Source organism: Pongo pygmaeus, chromosome 20 (assembly GCF_028885625.2).
Source record: "Pongo pygmaeus isolate AG05252 chromosome 20, NHGRI_mPonPyg2-v2.0_pri, whole genome shotgun sequence".
In the NCBI taxonomy this organism is placed as follows: domain Eukaryota; kingdom Metazoa; phylum Chordata; class Mammalia; order Primates; family Hominidae; genus Pongo; species Pongo pygmaeus.
In genome coordinates this window covers 65,136,535-65,155,764 of record NC_072393.2, presented here as the reverse complement: position 1 = coordinate 65,155,764, position 19,230 = coordinate 65,136,535, and the positions used below count along the sequence as shown (strand labels likewise).

General features: G+C 51.3%; 1 protein-coding gene across 1 annotated transcript; it reads left to right on the top strand.

The window, feature by feature from the left end:
* Window positions 1-702: 702 nt before the first annotated feature.
* Window positions 703-18,772, top strand: SLC27A5 (solute carrier family 27 member 5). The gene is made up of 10 exons (XM_054465279.1): window positions 703-1,425; window positions 1,762-1,971; window positions 2,700-2,858; window positions 15,672-15,796; window positions 16,393-16,587; window positions 16,674-16,764; window positions 17,414-17,612; window positions 17,881-17,978; window positions 18,186-18,316; window positions 18,414-18,772. Exons 1-10 carry the CDS (start codon window positions 738-740, stop codon window positions 18,588-18,590), a joined length of 2,073 nt encoding a protein of 690 aa, XP_054321254.1. The 5' UTR covers window positions 703-737; the 3' UTR covers window positions 18,591-18,772.
* The last annotated feature ends 458 nt before the right edge of the window (window positions 18,773-19,230 follow it).

Below are 19,230 nucleotides of genomic sequence, written 5' to 3'. Positions count from 1 at the left end.
TTGATGATCCAACTGTGTGCATCATGGGCTGACTTCAGTCTCCTGAACCCCAGGACTCCATCGTCGTCAAAGCCAGAGGTGGAGCAGAGAGTCAGAGCAAGCACATGGGTGGGGGGCAGAGCTGGGTTTGAATCCAGGCGATGCAAGGGTTCCTGTGTCTACTGAGCACTTGCTGTATGCCTGGCAGGAGGCTACGATTCCTTGGATCATGGGACAAGGGGCTTAGCCTGGCTGAGCCCCTCTCCCCAGGGTTTAAGTGGGTGTCACAGGAGGACCTCCCAGTGAGGTCCACCTTGCTGTCCTGTTGCTTTTCTGTTTGGCCTGATTGGAGTGTTCCCAAGGGCAGGGATTTCTGTGCTCTGAGTGTCTGGTACGCAGCAGGGACGGGAGGGGAGGCAAGGGAGTTAGATGCCAGCCCTGGAGGGTGTATGGGGCAAGCAGGACAGCAGGAAGGAGGCTAGTGGTGGTGCCCAAGGGGCAGAGACCTGGGAACCCAGAGGCCAGTGATGGAAAGGGTTAGTGCCAGGCAGAGAGGGGCTGAACCCACACACAAGACCAGGCAGAGCAAACAAACATGTAAAGGAGAAGGGCTGGGGGCAAAGTCCTGGGGAGAGGACCAGCCACTGTCAGCAGTGCCAGGGCCACCACCCCTGGGGAGGAGCCATTGGGCTACTCTGAGGGGCGAGAGGTGAGCCTGAACATTCCACACCTGCTGCTCCTAGGGAGGAGCTGGTACCATGGGTGTCAGGCGACAGTTGGCCTTGCTGCTGCTGCTGCTTCTCCTGCTCTGGGGCCTGGGGCAGCCAGTGTGGCCAGTGGCTGTGGCCTTGACCCTGCGCTGGCTCCTGGGGGATCCCATATGTTGCATGCTACTTGGGCTGGCCATGTTAGCACAGCCCTGGTTCAGCCCCTGGGTGCCCCATGGGCTGAGCCTGGCAGCTGCGGCCCTGGCACTAACCCTCCTGCCAGCACGGCTGCCCCCAGGACTACGCTGGCTGCCGGCTGATGTGATCTTCTTGGCCAAGATCCTCCACCTGGGCCTGAAGATCAGGAGATGCTTGAGCCGGCAGCCGCCTGACACCTTTGTAGATGCCTTCGAGCGGCGAGCACGAGCGCAGCCTGGCAGGGCACTCTTGGTGTGGACGGGGCCTGGGGCCGGCTCAGTCACCTTTGGTGAGCTGGATGCCCGGGCCTGCCAGGCGGCATGGGCCCTGAAGGCTGAGCTGGGTGGCTGTGCGAGCCTGTGTGCCGGGGAGCCTACTGCCCTCCTGGTGCTGGCTTCCCAGGCTGTTCCAGCCCTGTGTATGTGGCTGGGGCTGGCCAAGCTGGGCTGCCCAACAGCCTGGATCAACCCGCATGGCCGGGGGATGCCCCTGGTGCACTCTGTGCTGAGTTCTGGGGCCCGGGTGCTGGTCGTGGACCCAGGTGAGGGCCTTGGAGCCAGTGGAGAATGGAGGGGGCAAGGGCAGGGACTGTAGGACAGGGGTCCTGGTGGGACTGGCAGAGGCCCTTGGTCCCCACCTGCCTACTTTCACAGGCAATTATAATCAAGACTTATGAGCAGAAAGTAGTTCTCAGGTCGCTAGAGTTTAATTTTCCCACAATTTGACCAAAAATACTAACGATGGGATTCTTTACCAAACAACATGGACGCTTTTCTCTACTAGCTGCTCCTCTGCCTGCATCTATGGGTCTCAGATCCCGCCTCGCAACCTCAAAGGTGAGCCTTGCCTCTGTTTCTCCTCTGACCCATCTCTGCAGACCTCCGGGAGAGCCTGGAGGAGATCCTTCCCAAGCTGCAGGCTGAGAACATCCGCTGCTTCTACCTCAGCCATACCTCCCCTACACCAGGGGTGGGGGCTCTGGGGGCTGCCCTGGATGCGGCGCCCTCCCACCCAGTGCCTGCTGATCTGCGTGCTGGGATCACATGGAGAAGCCCTGCCCTCTTCATCTATACCTCGGGGACCACTGGTGAGGGTGCTCATTAGCCCTAGCACCAGCCTCTGAACTCTCAGGCTGACCTGACCCCACACTTGACTTGTGCCTCAGTGTTGACCTCTGAAACCACTTTACCCTCTGATTTTGACATTTGTTTTTTGTTTGTTTTGCTGTTTTTTTTTTTTTTTTTTTGAGACAGAGTCTTCTTCTGTCACCTAGGCTGGAGTGCAGTGGTACAATCTCAGCTCACTGCAACCTCCATCTCCTGGGTTCAAGCAATACTCTTGCCTCAGCCTCCTGAGTAGCTGGGATTATAGGCACACACCAGCATGCCCGGCTAATTTTTGTATTTTTGGTAGAGACAGGGTTTCCCCCAAGTTGGCCAGGCTGGTCTCTAACCCCTGACCTCAGGTGATCTGCCCAACTCAGCCTCCCCAAATACTGGGATTACAGGCGTGAGCCACTGCTCCCAGACTTGATTTTGACATTTGGCCTGAACTCTGACCCCCAATGTAATTTGAGAGGTCAATGCCAGAATTCTTCCTGTGTCCAGTAAACAGCCACTGAAACCTTTGATCTTGACATATTACTCTCAGTCCCAATTCAGCCTGTGAACCCAACCACAAATCCCTATACTTGACTGTTCTCTGAGAGCCTCAAACCCCAATGTAGGCCTGGCTGTTGGAGATCTATCCCTCTGGTCAGGCCCCTCTCTGTGCTGTCATGTCACCACCCTGCCCTTGCCATGCCTTCATCCCAAGGCCTCCCGAAGCCAGCCATCCTCACGCATGAGCGGGTACTGCAGATGAGCAAGATGCTGTCCTTATCTGGGGCCACAGCTGATGATGTGGTTTACACGGTCCTGCCTCTGTACCACGTGATGGGACTTGTCGTTGGGATCCTCGGCTGCTTAGATCTCGGTAAGCCCACTTCTGAGGATCCCTCCAATCTACAGGACCACTGGAGTAAGTGTCAGGGTGGGGCGGTCAAGGCAAAAAGACACCATAGGTTACCCAGCACCCTGTGTTCTCACTTTTGAGAAGGGACACCCACCAATGAGTACCAGGACCACATGGACAGAAGCTTGGACACCCACACAGTCCCTAATGGCAGTGCTTTGGTCAGGAGGTGACAAGACCTGATATGAGTGATGGTCACAGGCATCCAAGGAAAGTGTGGTGCTCAGGAAATGATGGGGATGCTGGCCCAGATTTGTGACATGGCCCCAAGGGCAGCTGGAGTAGGAATGCTCCCAAGCACTCCATTGGGCTGTCTCTCTGGACTCTTGATTCAGAATCTAGACGGGGGCCTCTCCATTGCTTGTTCTTTTTGTTTTATCTCTTTTTTTATTTTAATTCTTATTTATTTTTTTTTTCGAGATGGAGTCTTGCTTTGTCGCCCAGGCTGGAGTGCAGTGGCATGATCTTGGCTCACTGCTACCTCTGCCTCCTGGGTTCAAGCAATTCTCCTGCCTCATCCTCCCGTGTAACTGGGATTACAGGCACCCACCACCACACCCGGCTAATTTTTGTACTTTTAGTAGAGATGGGATTTCACCATCTTGGCTAGGCTGGTCTTGAACTCCTGACCTCGTGATTCACCTGCCTCGGCCTCCCAAATGCTGAGATTACAGGTGTGAGCCACCGCGCCTGGCTATTTTCTCTCTCTCTCTTTTTTTTGAGACAGAGCCTCGCTCTGTCACCGAGGCTGGAGTGCGGTGGCACGATCTCGGCTCACTGCAACCTCCGCCTTCCGGGTTCAAGCGATTCTCCTGCCTCAGCCTCCTGAGTAGCTGGGATTACAGGCACGCACCACCACGCCCAGCTAATTTTTGTATTTTTACTAGAGACTAGGTTTCACCATGTTGGTCAGGCTGGTCTCAAACTCCTGACCTTGTGATCTGCCCGCCTTTGCCTCCCAAAGCGCTGGGATTACAGGTGTGAGCCACCACGCCTGGCCTTTTTGTGTTTTCCAACTTTTATCATGGCCAGGTGTGGTTGCTCATGCCGATAATCCCTGCACTTTGGGTGCCAAGGCAGGAGGATCACTTGAGCCCAGGAGTTCAACACCAGCGTGGGCAACATAGTGAGAGGCCATCTGTTAAAAAAATTTTTTAAAAAGCCAGGCATGATGGTATCGGGGGAACCTGCCCCTAATATTTCAACGTAGGTTCCTTTTTTTTTTTTTGAGACGTAGTCTCGCTCTGTCACCCAGGCTGGAGTGCAGTGGTGCGATCTCAGCTCACTGCAAGCTCCGCCTCCCGGGTTCATGCCATTCTTCTGCCTCAGCCTCCCAAGTAGCTGGGACTACAGGTGCCCGCCACCATGCCCGGCTAATTTTTTGTATTTTTAGTAGAGATGGGTTTTCACATTTAGCCAGGATGGTCTCAATCTCCTGACCTCATGATCCCCCTGCCTCGGCCTCACAAAGTGCTGGGATTACAGGCGTGAGCCACTGTGCCCAGCCTCGACGTAGGTTCTTTCTATTTTCCATAAGTGTTGGCCGGCTGAGAAATAAAGAGAAAGAGTACAAAGAGAGGAATTTTACAGCTGGACCTCCGGGGTGACATCACGTATCGGTAGGACCGTGATGCCCACCTGAGCCTCAAAGCCAGCAAGTTTTATTAAGGATTTCAAAAGGGGAAGGGGTGCAAGAACAGGGAGTAGGTACAAAGATCACATGCTTCAAAGGGCAAAAAACAGAACTACTGATCAGAGTCCAACAAAGACCACAAGGCAAAGGGCAAAAGCAGAACTGATAAGGGTCTATGTTCAGTGGTGCACGTATTGTCTTGATAAACATCTTAAACAACAAAAAACAGGGTTCAAGAGCAGAGAACCAGTCTGACCTCAAATTTACCAGGGCAGGGTTTTTCCCCACCCTAGTAAGCCTGAGGGTACTGCAGGAGACCAGGGCGCATCTCAGTCCTTATCTCAACTGCATAGGACAGACATTCCCAGAGCGGCTGTTTATAGACCTCCCCCCAGGAATGAATTCCTTTGCCAGGGTCTTAATGTTAATATTCCTTGCTAGGAAAAGAATTTAGCAATATCTCTCCTACTTGCATGTCCATTTATAGGCTCTCTGCAAGAAGAAAAATATGGCGGTTTTTGCCCAACCCCGCAGGCAGTCAGACCTTAGGGTTGTCTTCCCTTGTTCCCTAAAATCGCTCTTATTCTGTTCTTTTTCAAGGTGCGCTGATTTCACATTGTTCAAACACACGTTTTACAATCAATTTATACAGTTAACACAATTATCACAGAGTCCTGAGGTGGTGTACATCCTTAGCTTATGAAGATAACAGGATTAAGAGATTAAAGTAAGACAGGCGTAAGAAATTATAAGAGTATTATTTGGGAAGTGATAAATGTCCATGTTATCGTCACAATTTATGTCCCTCTGCCGTGGCTCCAGCTGGTTCCTCTGTTAGGGGTCCCTGACTTCCCGCAACAGTGGTAAGCACTTGTGAGCCATTCTCTTCTCCTGCCTCAGCATCCCGAGTAGCTGTTATTACAGGTGCCCACCACCATGCCCGGCTAATTTTTGAATTTTTAGTATAGATGGGGTCTCACCATGTTGGCCAGGCTGGTCTCCAACACCTGACCTCGTGATCCACCCACCTCAGCCTCCCAAAGTGCTGGGATTACAGGCGTGAGCCACCGCGCCTGGTCAAGTTTTTTTTTTTTTTTAAATTATGAAAAGTTTAGGCCGTGCCCGGTGGTTCATGCCTGTAATCCCAGCACTTTGGCAGGATGAGGTGGGTGGATCACCTGAGGTCAGGAGTTCGAGACAAGCCTGGTCAACATAGTGAAATCTGTCTCTACTTAAAATAGAAAAGTTAGCCAGTCATGGTGGCTCACGCCTGTAATCCCAGCACTTTGGGAAGCTGAGGCCAGTGGATCACCTGAAATCAGGAGTTTGAGACCAGCCTGGCCAACATGGTAAAACCCTGTCTGTACTGAAAATACAAAATTAGCTGGGCGCGGTGATGCGAGCCTGTATTTCCAGCTACTCGGGAGGCTGAGGCAGGAAAATCGCTTGAACCTGGGAGGCGGGGGTTGCAAAAAGAGTGAAACTTCCTTGCAAAAAAAAAAAAAAGTGAAAATAGTTTCATGACATCTCATGTATCTTCGCCCAGCATCAATAATTGTTAACATGTTGCCAGTTTAATTTCGCATGTACTTCTCTGTTTCTTTTTTGTTTGTTTTTGAGACAGAGTCTTGCTCTGTCGCCCAGGCTGGAGTGCAGTGGCACCATCTCAGATCACCACAACCTCCGCCTCCTGGGTTCAAGCAATTCTCTGCTGAGGCTGAGCCTCCTGAGTAGCTGGGATTACAGGCATGCGCCACTACACCTGGCTAATGTTTGTATTCTTAGTAGAGACGGGGTTTTGCCATGTTGGCCAGGCTGGTCTCGAACTCCTGACCTCAGGTGATCCACCCACCTCGGCCTCCCAAAGTGCTGGGATTACAGGCGTGAACCACCGCACCCGGCCTCTTTTTGTTTTCAAACTTTTATCATGGCCAGGTGTGGTTCCTCATGCCTGTAATCCCTGCACTTTGGGGTACCAAGGCAGGAGGATCACTTGAGCCCAGGAGTTCAACACCAGCCTGGACAACATAGTGAGAGTCCATCTGTTAAAAAAAAAAAAAAGCCAGGCATGGTGGTGAGCACTTGTGAGCGATTCTCCTGCCTCAGCCTCCCTAGTAGCTGTTATTACAGGCTCCCACCACCGTGCCTGGCTAACTTTTGTATTTTTAGTAGACACGGGGTTTAACCATGTTGGCCAGGCTGGTCTCAAACTCCTGACCTCGTGATCTGCCTGCTTCGGCCTCCCAAAGTGCTGGGATTACAGGCGTGAACTATTGGGCCCGGCCAAAATTTTTTTTTTTTTTTTTTTTGAGTCGGGGTTTCACTATTGTTGCCCAGGATGGAGTGCAATGGCGCGATGTCGGCTCACTGCAACCTCTGCCTCGTGGGTTCAAGTGATTCTCCTGCCTCAGCCTCCCGAGTAGCTGGGATTACAGGCATGTGCCCTCACGACCAGCTAATTTTTTTTTATGTTTTTAGTAGAGACGGGGTTTCTCCATGTTGGTCAGGCTTGTCTCAAACTCCCGACCTCAGGTGATCTGCCCGCCTCGGCCTCCCAAAGTGCTGGGATTACAGGCGTGAGCCACTGTGCCCAGCCAAGTTTTTTTTTTTAATTATGAAAAGTTTAGGCCATGCCCAGTGGCTTACGCCTGTAATCCCAGCACTTTGGGAGGATGAGGCTGGTGGATCACCTGAGGTCAGGAGTTCAAGATCAGCCTGGCTAACATGGCGAAATCCGTGTCTACCTAAAATACAAAAATTACCGGGGTATGGTGGCTCACGCCTGTAATCCCAGCACTTTGGGAGACTGAGGCTGGCGGATCCTGAAGTCAGGAATTTGAGACTAGCCTGGCCAACATGGTAAAACCCTGTCTCTACTGAAAATACAAAATTAGCTGGGCATGGTGGTGGGCGCCTGTATTTCCAGCTACTGGGGAGGCTGAGGCGGGAGAATCGCTTGAACCCGGGAGGCAGGGGTTGCAGTGAGCCGAGATCTCGCCATTGCACTCCAGCCTGTGCAAAAAGCGAGACTCCGTCTCAAAAAAAAAAAAAAAAAGTGAAAATAGTTTGATGACATCTCATGTATCTTTGCCCTGCTTCAATAATTGTTAACGTGCTGCCAGGTTAATTTCTTTTTTTTTTTCTTTGAGACGGAGTCTCGCTCTGTCGCCCAGGCTGGAGTGCAGTGGTGCAATCTCTGCTCACTGCAAGCTCCACCTCCTGGGTTCATGCCATTCTGCTGCCTCAGTCTCCGGAGTAGCTGGGACTACAGGCGCCCGCCACCACGCCTGGCTTTTTTTTTGTATTTTTGGTAGAGACAGGGTTTCACGGTGTTCGCCAGGATGGTCTCAATCTCCTGACCTCGTGATCCGCCCGCCTCAGCCTCCCAAAGTGCTGGGATTAAAGGCGTGAGCCACTGCGCCCGGGGCCAGTTTAATTTCACATGTACTTCCCTGTTTCTTTCTTGTTTGTTTGTTTTTGAGACAGAGTCTCGCTCTGTCGCCCAGGCTGGAGTGCAATGGCACCATCTTGGCTCACCGCAACCTCCGCCCCCTCCAGGGTTCAATCAGTTTTCTGCCTCAGCCTCCTGAATAGCTGGGATTACAGGCACGTGCTACCACACCCGGCTAATTTTTGTATTTTTAGTAGAGACAGGGTTTCGCCATGTTGGCCAGGCTGGTCTCGAACTCCTGACCTCAGGTGATCCACCTGCCTCAGCCTCCCAAAGTGCTGGGATTACAGGCGTGAGCCACCATGCCCAGCCACTTCCCTATTTCTTTCTAGAATATATCAGAGCAAATCCTAGACACTGTATCTTTATGCTTGTAAATACTGCAGTACATATCTCTAACATATAAGCACTTAAGAAACTGTAACCAAAGTGATTATTACACCTAACAACATTAATATCATATGATGTCCTTAATATCATATGATGTAATCCCTTAATATCATATGATGTCCAGTCTATGTTCAGATTTCTCCAGTGGGCTGTTTTTGTTTTGTTTTGTTTTTAGAGACAGTCTTGCTTTGTCACCCAGGCTGGAGTACAGTTGTGTGATGTTGGCTCACTGCAACCTCTGCCTCCTGGGTTCAAATGATTCTCATGCCTCATCCTTCTGAGTAGCTGTGATTACAGGTGTGGACCACCATGCCCAGCTAATTTTTTTGTATTTTTAGTAAAGACAGGGTTTCACCCTGTTGGCCAGTCTGGTCTTGAACTTCTGGCCTCAAGTGATCTGACCACGTTGGCCTCCCAAAGTGCTGAGATTACAGGTGTGAGCTACTGTGCCCAGCCAATTGGCTGTTTTTTTGTTTTTTGTTTTTTAACAATTAAACAGTCTCCCCATTGTATTTCTTGTAGGTCTCTGTTCCCCTTTCATCTGCATTTCTTGTTAAATTGGAAACTTTAACGAGGTATTGTTAGATTCAGTTTTCTTCTTTTTTTTTTTTTGAGACAGGGTCTCACTCTGTCACCCAGGCTGGAGTGCAGTGGTGTAAGCTTGGCTCACTACAGCCTCCCCCTCCTGGGTTCAAGCGATTCTTCCACCTCAGCCTCCCGAGTAGCTGGGACTACAGGTGTGCGCCACCACGCCTGGCTAATTTTTGCATTTTTTGGTACAGATGGGGTTTCACCATGTTGGCTAGGCTGGTCGCAAACTCCTGATCTTTCAGGTGATCCACCCCCCTTAGCCTCCCAAAGTGTTGGGATAACAGGCGTGAGCCACCACGCCCAGCCCCCTATATCTTATTAATCCATGTGTCCATACATCAATACATCCATACAAATTCACCAACCCACCCATCTACGTACTCACCTACTTCCTCACTCATCCATTCATCCACCCCACCCATCTATCCTCCATCCTTACACCTATCCGTCTTCCGTTTTTTTTTTTTTTTTTTTGAGACGCAGTCTGACTCTGTCACCCAGGCTGGAGTGCAGTGGCGCGATCTCGGCTCACTGCAAGCTCTGCCTCCCGGGTTCACGCCATTCTCCTGCGTCAGCCTCCCGAGTAGCTGGGACTACAGGCACCTGCCACCACGCCCAGTTAATTTTTTTTTTTTTTTTTTTGCATTTTTAGTAGAGATGGGGTTTCACCGTGTTAGCCAGGATGGTCTTGATCTCCTGACCTCGTGATCTGCCCACCTGGGCCTCCCAAAGTGCTGGGATTACAGGCGTGAGCCACCTCGCCCAGCCACCTATCCATCTTTCTACCCCCCTGCCTCTGCATGTCACCACCCACCCATCCATCTACTTACTATTCTAACTGTCCACCCATCCATCCACTCACTCACTACTCTAACAGCCCACCCATCCATCTACTCATTCACTACTCTAACTGCCCACCCATCCATCTACTCACTCACTACTCTAACTGCCCACCCATCCATCCACTAACTCACTACACTAACTGTCCACCCATCCATCTACTCACTCACTACACTAACTGTCTACCCACCCATCCATCTACTCACTATTCTAACTGCCCACCCATCCATCCACTCACTCACTACTCTAACTGCCCACCCATCCATCTACTCACTCACTACTCTGTCCACCCATCCATCTACTCACTCACTACTCTAACGGCCCACCCATCCATCTACTCACTCACTACTCTAACTGTCCACCCATCCATCTACTCACTCACTACACTAACTGTCCACCCATCCATCTACTCACTCACTACTCTAACTGTCCACCCATCCATCTACTCACTCACTACTCTAAATGTCCACCCATTCATCTACTCACTCACTACTCTAACTGTCCACCCTCCATCCACTCACTCACTACTCTAACTGTCCACCCATCCATCTACTCACTCACTACTCTAACTGTCCACCCATCCATCTCCTCACTCACTACTCTAACTGTCCACCCATCCATCCATCTACTCACTATTCTGTCCACCCATCCATCTACTCACTATTCTAACTGTCCACCCATCCATCCACTCACTCACTACTCTAACTGTCCACCCATCCATCTACTCACTCACTACACTAACTGTCCACCCATCCATCTACTCACTCACTACTCTGTCTACCCATCCATCTACTCACTCACTACTCTGTCCACCCACCCATCCATCTACTCACTCACTACTCTAACTGTCCACCCACCCATCCATCTACTCACTATTCTAACTGTCCACCCATCCATCCACTCACTCACTACTCTAAATGTCCACCCATCCATCCACTCACTCACTACACTGTCTACCCATCCATCTTCTCACTCACTACTCTAACTGTCCACGCATCCATCTACTCATTCACTACTCTAACTGTCCACCCATCCATCCATCTACTCACTATTCTGTCCACCCATCCATCTACTCATTCACTACTCTAACTGCCCACCCATGCATCTACTCACTCACTACTCTAACTGCCCACCCATGCATCTACTCACTCACTACTCTAACTGCCCACCCATGCATCTACTCACTCACTACTCTAACTGTCCACTCATCCACCTACTCACTACTCTAACTGTCCACCCATCCATCTACTCACTATTCTGTCCACCCATCCATCTACTCACTCACTACTCTAACTGTCCACCCATCCATCCATCTACTCACTACTCTAACTGCCCACCCATGCATCTACTCACTCACTACTCTAACTGTCCACCCATCCATCTACTCACTATTCTGTCCACCCATCCATCTACTCACTCACTACTCTAACTGCCCACCCATCCATCTACTCACTCACTACTCTAACTGCCCACCCATGCATCTACTCACTCACTACTCTAACTGTCCACCCATCCATGTTCTCACTCACTACTCTAACTGTCCACCCATCCATCTACTCACTCACTACTCTGTCCACCCACCCATCCATCTACTCACTATTCTAACTGTCCACCCATCCATCTACGCACTCACTACTCTAAATGTCCACCCATCCATCCACTCACTCACTACTCTAACTGTCCACCCATCCATCCACTCACTCACTACACTGTCTACCCATCCATCTTCTCACTCACTACTCTAACTGTCCACCCATCCATCCATCTACTCACTATTCTGTCCACCCATCCATCTACTCATTCACTACTCTAACTGCCCACCCATGCATCTACTCACTCACTACTCTAACTGTCCACCCATCCACCTACTCACTACTCTAACTGTCCACCCATCCATCTACTCACTATTCTGTCCACCCATCCATCTACTCACTCACTACTCTAACTGCCCACCCATCCATCTACTCACTCACTACTCTAACTGCCCACCCATGCATCTACTCACTCACTACTCTAACTGTCCACCCATCCATGTTCTCACTCACTACTCTAACTGTCCACCCATCCATCTACTCACTCACTACTCTAACTGTCCACCCACCCATCCATCTACTCACTATTCTAACTGTCCACCCATCCATCTACTCACTCACTACTCTAAATGTCCACCCATCCATCCACTCACTCACTACTCTAACTGTCCACCCATCCATCCACTCACTCACTACACTGTCTACCCATCCATCTTCTCACTCACTACTCTAACTGTCCACGCATCCATCTACTTACTCACTACTCTAACTGTCCACCCATCCATCCATCTACTCACTATTCTGTCCACCCATCCATCTACTCATTCACTACTCTAACTGCCCACCCATCCATCTACTCACTCACTACTCTAACTGCCCACCCATGCATCTACTCACTCACTACTCTAACTGCCCACCCATGCATCTACTCACTCACTACTCTAACTGCCCACCCATGCATCTACTCACTCACTACTCTAACTGTCCACCCATCCACCTACTCACTACTCTAACTGTCCACTCATCCATCTACTCACTATTCTGTCCACCCATCCATCTACTCACTCACTACTCTAACTGCCCACCCATCCATCTACTCACTCACTACTCTAACTGCCCACCCATGCATCTACTCACTCAATACTCTAACTGTCCACCCATCCATGTTCTCACTCACTACTCTAACTGTCCACCCATCCATCTACTCACTCACTACTCTAACTGTCCACCCACCCATCCATCTACTCACTATTCTAACTGTCCACCCATCCATCTACTCACTCACTACTCTATCCACCCATCCATCTACTCACTCACTACTCTAACTATGCACCCATCCAACTACACACTCACTACTCTGTCCACCCATCCATCTACTCACTCACTACTCTAACTATCCACCCATCCATCTACTCACTCACTACTCTGTCCACCCATCTATCTACTCACTCACTACTCTGTCCACCCATCTACTCACTCACTACTCTGTTCACCCATCCATCTTCTCACTCACTACTCTAACTGTCCACTCATCCACCTACTCACTCACTACTCTAACTGCCCACCCATCCATCTACTCACTCACTACTCTAAATGTCCACCCATCCATCTACTCACTCACTACTCTAAATGTCCCCCCATCCATCTACTCACTCACTACTCTGTCCACCCATCCATCTACTCACTCACTACTCTAACTGTCCACCCATCCATCTACTCACTCACTACTCTAAATGTCCACCCATCCATCTACTCACTCACTACGCCAAATGTCCATCCATCCATCTACTCACTCACTACTCTGTCCACCCATCTATCTACTCACTCACTACTCTAAGTATCCACCCATCCATCTACTCACTCACTACTCTAACGGCCCACCCATCCATCTACTCACTCACTACTCTAACTGTCCACCCATCCATCCACTCACTCACTACTCTGTCCACCCATCTATCTACTCACTATTCTAACTGTCGACACATCCATCTACTCACTATTCTAACTGTCCACCCATCCATCTACTAACTATTCTAACTGTCCACCTTTCCATCCACTCACTCATTACTCTAACTGTCCACCCATCCATCTTCTCACTCACTACTCTAACTGTCCACCCATCCATCTACTCACTCACTACTCTAACTGCCCACCCATCCATCTACTCACTCACTACTCTAACTGCCCACCCATCCATCTACTCACTCACTACTCTAACTGTCCACCCACCCATCCATCTACTCACTATTCTAACTGTCCACCCATCCATCTACTCACTCACTACTCTAACTGCCCACCCATTCATCTACTCACTCACTACTCTAAATGTCCACCCATCCATCTACTCACTCACTACTCTAAATGTCCACCCATCCATCTACTCACTCACTACTCTAACTGTCCATCCATCCATCTACTCACTCACTACTCTGTCCACCCATCCATCTACTCACTCACTACTCTAACTATCCACCCATCCATCTACTCACTCACTACTCTGTCCACCCATCTATCTACTCACTCACTACTCTGTCCACCCATCTATCTACTCACTCACTACTCTGTTCACCCATCCATCTTCTCACTCACTACTCTAACTGTCCACCCATCCATCTACTCACTCACTACTCTAACTGCCCACCCATCCATCTACTCACTCACTACTCTAAATGTCCACCCATCCATCTAGTCACTCACTACTCTAAATGTCCACCCATTCATCTACTCACTCACTACTCTGTCCACCTATCCATCTACTCACTCACTACTCTAACTGCCCACCCATCCATCTACTCACTCACTACTCTAAATGTCCACCCATCCATCTACTCACTCACTACTCTAACTGTCCACCCACCCATCCATCTACTCACTACTCTAACTCCCCACCCATCCATCTACTCACTCACTACTCTAACTGCCCACCCATCCATCTACTCACTCACTACTCTAACTGTCCACCCACCCATCCATCTACTCACTATTCTAACTGTCCACCCATCCATCTACTCACTCACTACTCTAACTGCCCACCCATCCATCCACTCACTCACTACTCTAAATGTCCACCCATCCATCTACTCACTCACTCCTATAACTGTCCATCCATCCATCTACTCACTCACTACTCTAAATGTCCACCCATCCATCTACTCACTCACTACTCTCACTGTCCACCCACCCATCCATCTACTCACTATTCTAACTGTCCACCCATCCATCTACTCACTCACTACTCTAACTGCCCACCATCCATCTACTCACTCACTACTCTAACTGCCCACCCATCCATCTACTCACTCACTACTCTAACTGTCCATCCATCCATCTACTCACTCACTACTCTGTCCACCCATCCATCTACTTACTCACTACTCTAACTGCCCACCCATCCATCTACTCACTCACTTTTCTAACTGTCTACCCATCCATCTACTCACTCACTACTCTAACTGTCCACCCATCCATCTACTCACTCACTACTCTGTCCACCAATCCATCTCCTCACTCACTACTCTAAATGTCCACCCATCCATCTACTCACTCACTAATCTTAACAGTCCATCCATCCATCCACTCACTGACTACTCTAACTGTCCACCCATCCATCTACTCACTCACTACTCTAACTGTCCATCCATTCATTTTTCCATCCATCCACCGTATCCATCCACCTGCCCACCCATCTGCTTAGGTGGGCATTCATTTATCGTAATCAAGAGTGATCTGAACTTCGAATCAGTGACAAGTAAAAATACAAATTAAAAATGTGGCTGGGTGCGGTGGCTCATGCCTGTAATCCCAGCACTTTGGAGGCCGAGGCGGGTGGATCACCTGAAAGGTCAGGAGTTCAAGACCAGCCTGGCCAACATGGTGAAACCATGTTGTACTAAAAAAAGTACAAAAATTAGCCAGCCGCGGTGGTGGGTGCCCATAATCCCAGCTACTCAGAAGGCTGAGGCAGGAGAATCACTTGAACCCGGGAGGCAGAGGTTGCAGTGAGCGGAGATTGCACCACTGCACTCCAGCCTGGGCAACAGAGCGAGACTCCGTCTCAAAAATAAAAATAAAAAAATTAATATTTACAGCCCTTATTTAGCATTGGTCACTTTATAACAGGCACGGAGCTTTCGAGGTATCCTGGAGACAGGATTTGAACCCAGGCCTGCCTATGCTTTTCTAGTGAGAGCAGTCCTGGCTGGGCCAAGGACACAAAGATGAACTCAGTATTGTCCTGTATTTCAGGGTGTGGGGGTGGGTGAACACAGGTGCTAAAAGCAGCTTCTTACAACAATTTGGAAGCATGACCTGAAACCCCCTCTCCTGTCATCTCCCAGGAGCCACCTGTGTTCTGGCCCCCAAGTTCTCTACTTCCTGCTTCTGGGATGACTGTCGGCAGCATGGGGTGACAGTGATCCTGTATGTGGGCGAGCTCCTGCGGTACTTGTGTAACATTCCCCAGGTGAGGCTCTAAGTTTAGGGCTCCATGGTGAATACTCAAGTATGAAATCCCAGATGATATCCCAGGTAAAGGTCTCAGGTAAAGATTCAGGTACTGAACTCAAGTCCCTCAGATAATACACCTCATGCAAGAACCCCAGATAATGAATTCCATACAAGGCTTCCAATAGTGGTTTCTTTGATAGCTGTGCTACCTTGAGCCTCAGTGTCCTCATTTGGAAAACAGGGATAATATCCCTTACCCCTATCGTGAGAATTTCCATTAAAAATTAATTAATTAAAATTAAATTTCCATTAAATTAAAGTTCTAGGTAACTACTCTTAGGTGAGACCCCAGATGAGGCCTCCAGTCACCTCTGGTAACGTCCCCCAGGCAAAGCTCCCAGGTCATCCCTGCAGGTAACCCTCTATTTAAAAGACTCCAGTAACTAATCTCATGTATAAGTAACCCAGGTAGATCCCTTAGGTTAGAGGTCCCCCATCACCTTCCAGGTAACTCCCAAGGTAAGGACCCAGGATAACACCCCCTCTAGGTAAAGGTTCCAAGGCATGCCCCAAGAGCACCTCCTCCTCACCCTTCTGGGGACATTCCTGTAGAAACCAGAGGACCGGACACATACAGTCCGCCTGGCAATGGGCAATGGACTCCGGGCTGATGTGTGGGAGACCTTCCAGCAGCGCTTCGGTCCTATTCGGATCTGGGAAGTCTACGGCTCCACAGAAGGCAACATGGGCTTAGTCAACTATGTGGGGCGCTGCGGGGCCCTGGGCAAGATGAGCTGCCTCCTTCGAGTGAGTGTGCGGGTGCCTGGTGTGCAGCTGCCCTGACTGAGGCTGAGCCCACAGGACCTATGTCAACACCTCACCCTCTACCCCAGATGCTGTCCCCCTTTGAGCTGGTGCAGTTCGACATGGAGGCGGCGGAGCCTGTGAGGGACAATCAGGGCTTCTGCATCCCTGTAGGGCTAGGTATGGGGGTTGAGGAGCCTTTCCTGGGTGGTGGGGGTGGCGACCCTCAGTCTTCTCCTTGGCTGGAACGAGCTGCCCAAAACCTTGACGTTGGTGCTCACTAGAGGGGTATGCAGTCTTCATCTGGACCCTGAGCCAGTGGCCTGTCTTACCACCATCTGGGGCCTCCGCCTCAGCTTCTCGGCTCTGTCCAGCTCCCCTGCCTTGATCTCTTGCTCTGATTTACTGGGTCTCTGGGTGTCCATCTGATTTATTCTCTTGAGCTTTCTGTGGAAGACGGCATTCCAGCCATTGGTCCCTTGTCCTGTACCTTCTGTTAGTGTCTTCTCCCAGGGCCTTGCAAGGTCCTGGTCATATCTCTTCTCACTGCCATTTGTCTGTCCGTCTTCCATCCCTTGTTATCCTTTTCCTGTTTCTCATGGGCTCCCCGATACCGCCTTCTCTATACTTCTCTCTCATTTTCTGTGTCGCTCGTCGCAGTCTCTCAGGGTCTCTGAATCTCTCTCTCATCTCTGGATCTCCCTGTCTGTGTCTTTGGGTCTGTCCTTGGCAGGGGGCTGGGTGATGAAGAGTCCACCGTTGTTGAAAACCTCCAGCAGGGGGCTGGGCTGGTGGGCTCCAGGAGTTCTTGTTCCTGCTCCTACCCCAGGGGAGCCGGGGCTGCTGCTGACCAAGGTGGTAAGCCAGCAACCCTTCGTGGGCTACCGCGGCCCCCGAGAGCTGTCGGAACGGAAGCTGGTGCGCAACGTGCGGCAATCGGGCGACGTTTACTACAACACCGGGGACGTACTGGCCATGGACCGCGAAGGCTTCCTCTACTTCCGCGACCGCCTCGGGGACACCTTCCGGTCCGAGGCAGGGTTTCTCGGGGCGGGGCTGGGGCGGGGCCACGGACGCTTTCAGATCCTAGAGGGAGTCAGGCTGAAGTGGCGGGACTTTCCTATCGTAAGAGGGAGGAACTTGGAGTCAGGACTTCCCACGCGAAGGCGGGGCTTCTCAATTTTAGAAGGGGCGGGGCTGACCGGGCCTCCTGCTCCCCAAAAGGGGCGGGGCGGGGGCAGGAGGCGGGGCCTCTCCTCCGGGGCGTGGTCACAAGCGCCGGCTCCAACCCTGCAGATGGAAAGGCGAGAACGTGTCCACGCACGAGGTGGAGGGCGTGCTGTCGCAGGTGGACTTCCTGCAACAGGTTAACGTGTATGGCGTGTGTGTGCCAGGTGCGGAGGGTTCTCATTTTAAACTTCCAACAGCTTTGTGGGTGGAGGGGTCGTTATTCTGATTTTACAGGTGGGGAAGTGCTAGAGCCCGGAGAGGTTTAGAGACTTGCTGGATCTCACAGCCAGTGAGCAGAGCTGGGCGAGGCTGGAGGGTCAGCTATGGGCCCTCGAGATGGGTCAGCCGAGAGTGACCAGACTGCTCTCTAGGGTGTGAGGGTAAGGTGGGCATGGCTGCTGTGCAGCTAGCCCCCGGCCAGACTTTCGACGGGCAGAAGTTGTACCAGCACGTTCGCGCTTGGCTCCCTGCCTACGCTACCCCCCATTTCATCCGCATCCAGGTGAGCCCAGGGTGGCCGGGTGGGGGGGTGGGTGGAAGATCATAGCCGGGGGGCGGGTGGATGTCACAGTGAGGGGACCATGGTCACTGCCCTGCAGGACGCCATGGAGGTCACCAGCACGTTCAAACTGATGAAGACCCGGTTGGTGCGTGAGGGCTTCAATGTGGGGATCGTGGTTGACCCTCTGTTTGTACTGGACAGCCGGGCCCAGTCCTTCCGGCCCCTGACGGCAGAAATGTACCAGGCTGTGTGTGAGGGAACCTGGAGGCTCTGACCACCTGGCCAACCCACTGGGGCAGGGATCAAAGCCAGCCACCCCCACCCCAACACACTCGGTGTCCCTTTCATCCTGGGCCTGCGCGAATCCCAGCCTGGCCATACCCTGAACCTCAGTGGGCTGGAAATGACAGTCGGCCCTGTAGCAGTGGCAGAATAAACTCAAATATGTTCACAGAAGTCTGTATGTCTGCGTGGATGAAGGAGCAATGGAGGAGTGCAGGGGCTAGTGCCCTGAAGACCTTACTTTAGGGTCTTCCCTGTCTCCCAGCAAAGAACCTCAGCCATCCCTGTGGGATGACCCTGTCTATGTAAGGCCAAGGGTGTGGGAGGAGCCGGCCAGCCTTGCAGCTGCTCTAAGGTAGAGAGATGAGAACCCTGATTCCATCTGTGGGTCTTTGGTGGGCCACTGAGGCGGTGGCTGGGCCAGTGGATGTGGATAACTCCCCTGTGAAGTGCTGTGGATACACGATCTGACAAAGTCTGGAGGTTGCTGGACTGAGGCTAGAAGGGCAAGCAGGAAGTAACTGGGGGAGGAGTGTCCCTGGCAGTGTGAACGGCACGTGTAGTGGCCCTGGGGCAAGCTTTGTAGGTGGGGAGCAGCGGGAACAGAGGCCTCTGGAAAATGGGAGTCTGCA

Excerpts from the sequence above, each read along its gene's own strand:
- SLC27A5 (XM_054465279.1), top strand. The coding sequence starts at position 738 with ATGGGTGTCAGGCGACAGTTGGCCTTGCTGCTGCTGCTGCTTCTCCTG. Across the intron at positions 1,426-1,761 it reads GGTGCTGGTCGTGGACCCAG|ACCTCCGGGAGAGCCTGGAG; the intron begins GTGAGGGCCTTG and ends CCATCTCTGCAG. Across the intron at positions 16,765-17,413 it reads CTGCATCCCTGTAGGGCTAG|GGGAGCCGGGGCTGCTGCTG; the intron begins GTATGGGGGTTG and ends CTCCTACCCCAG.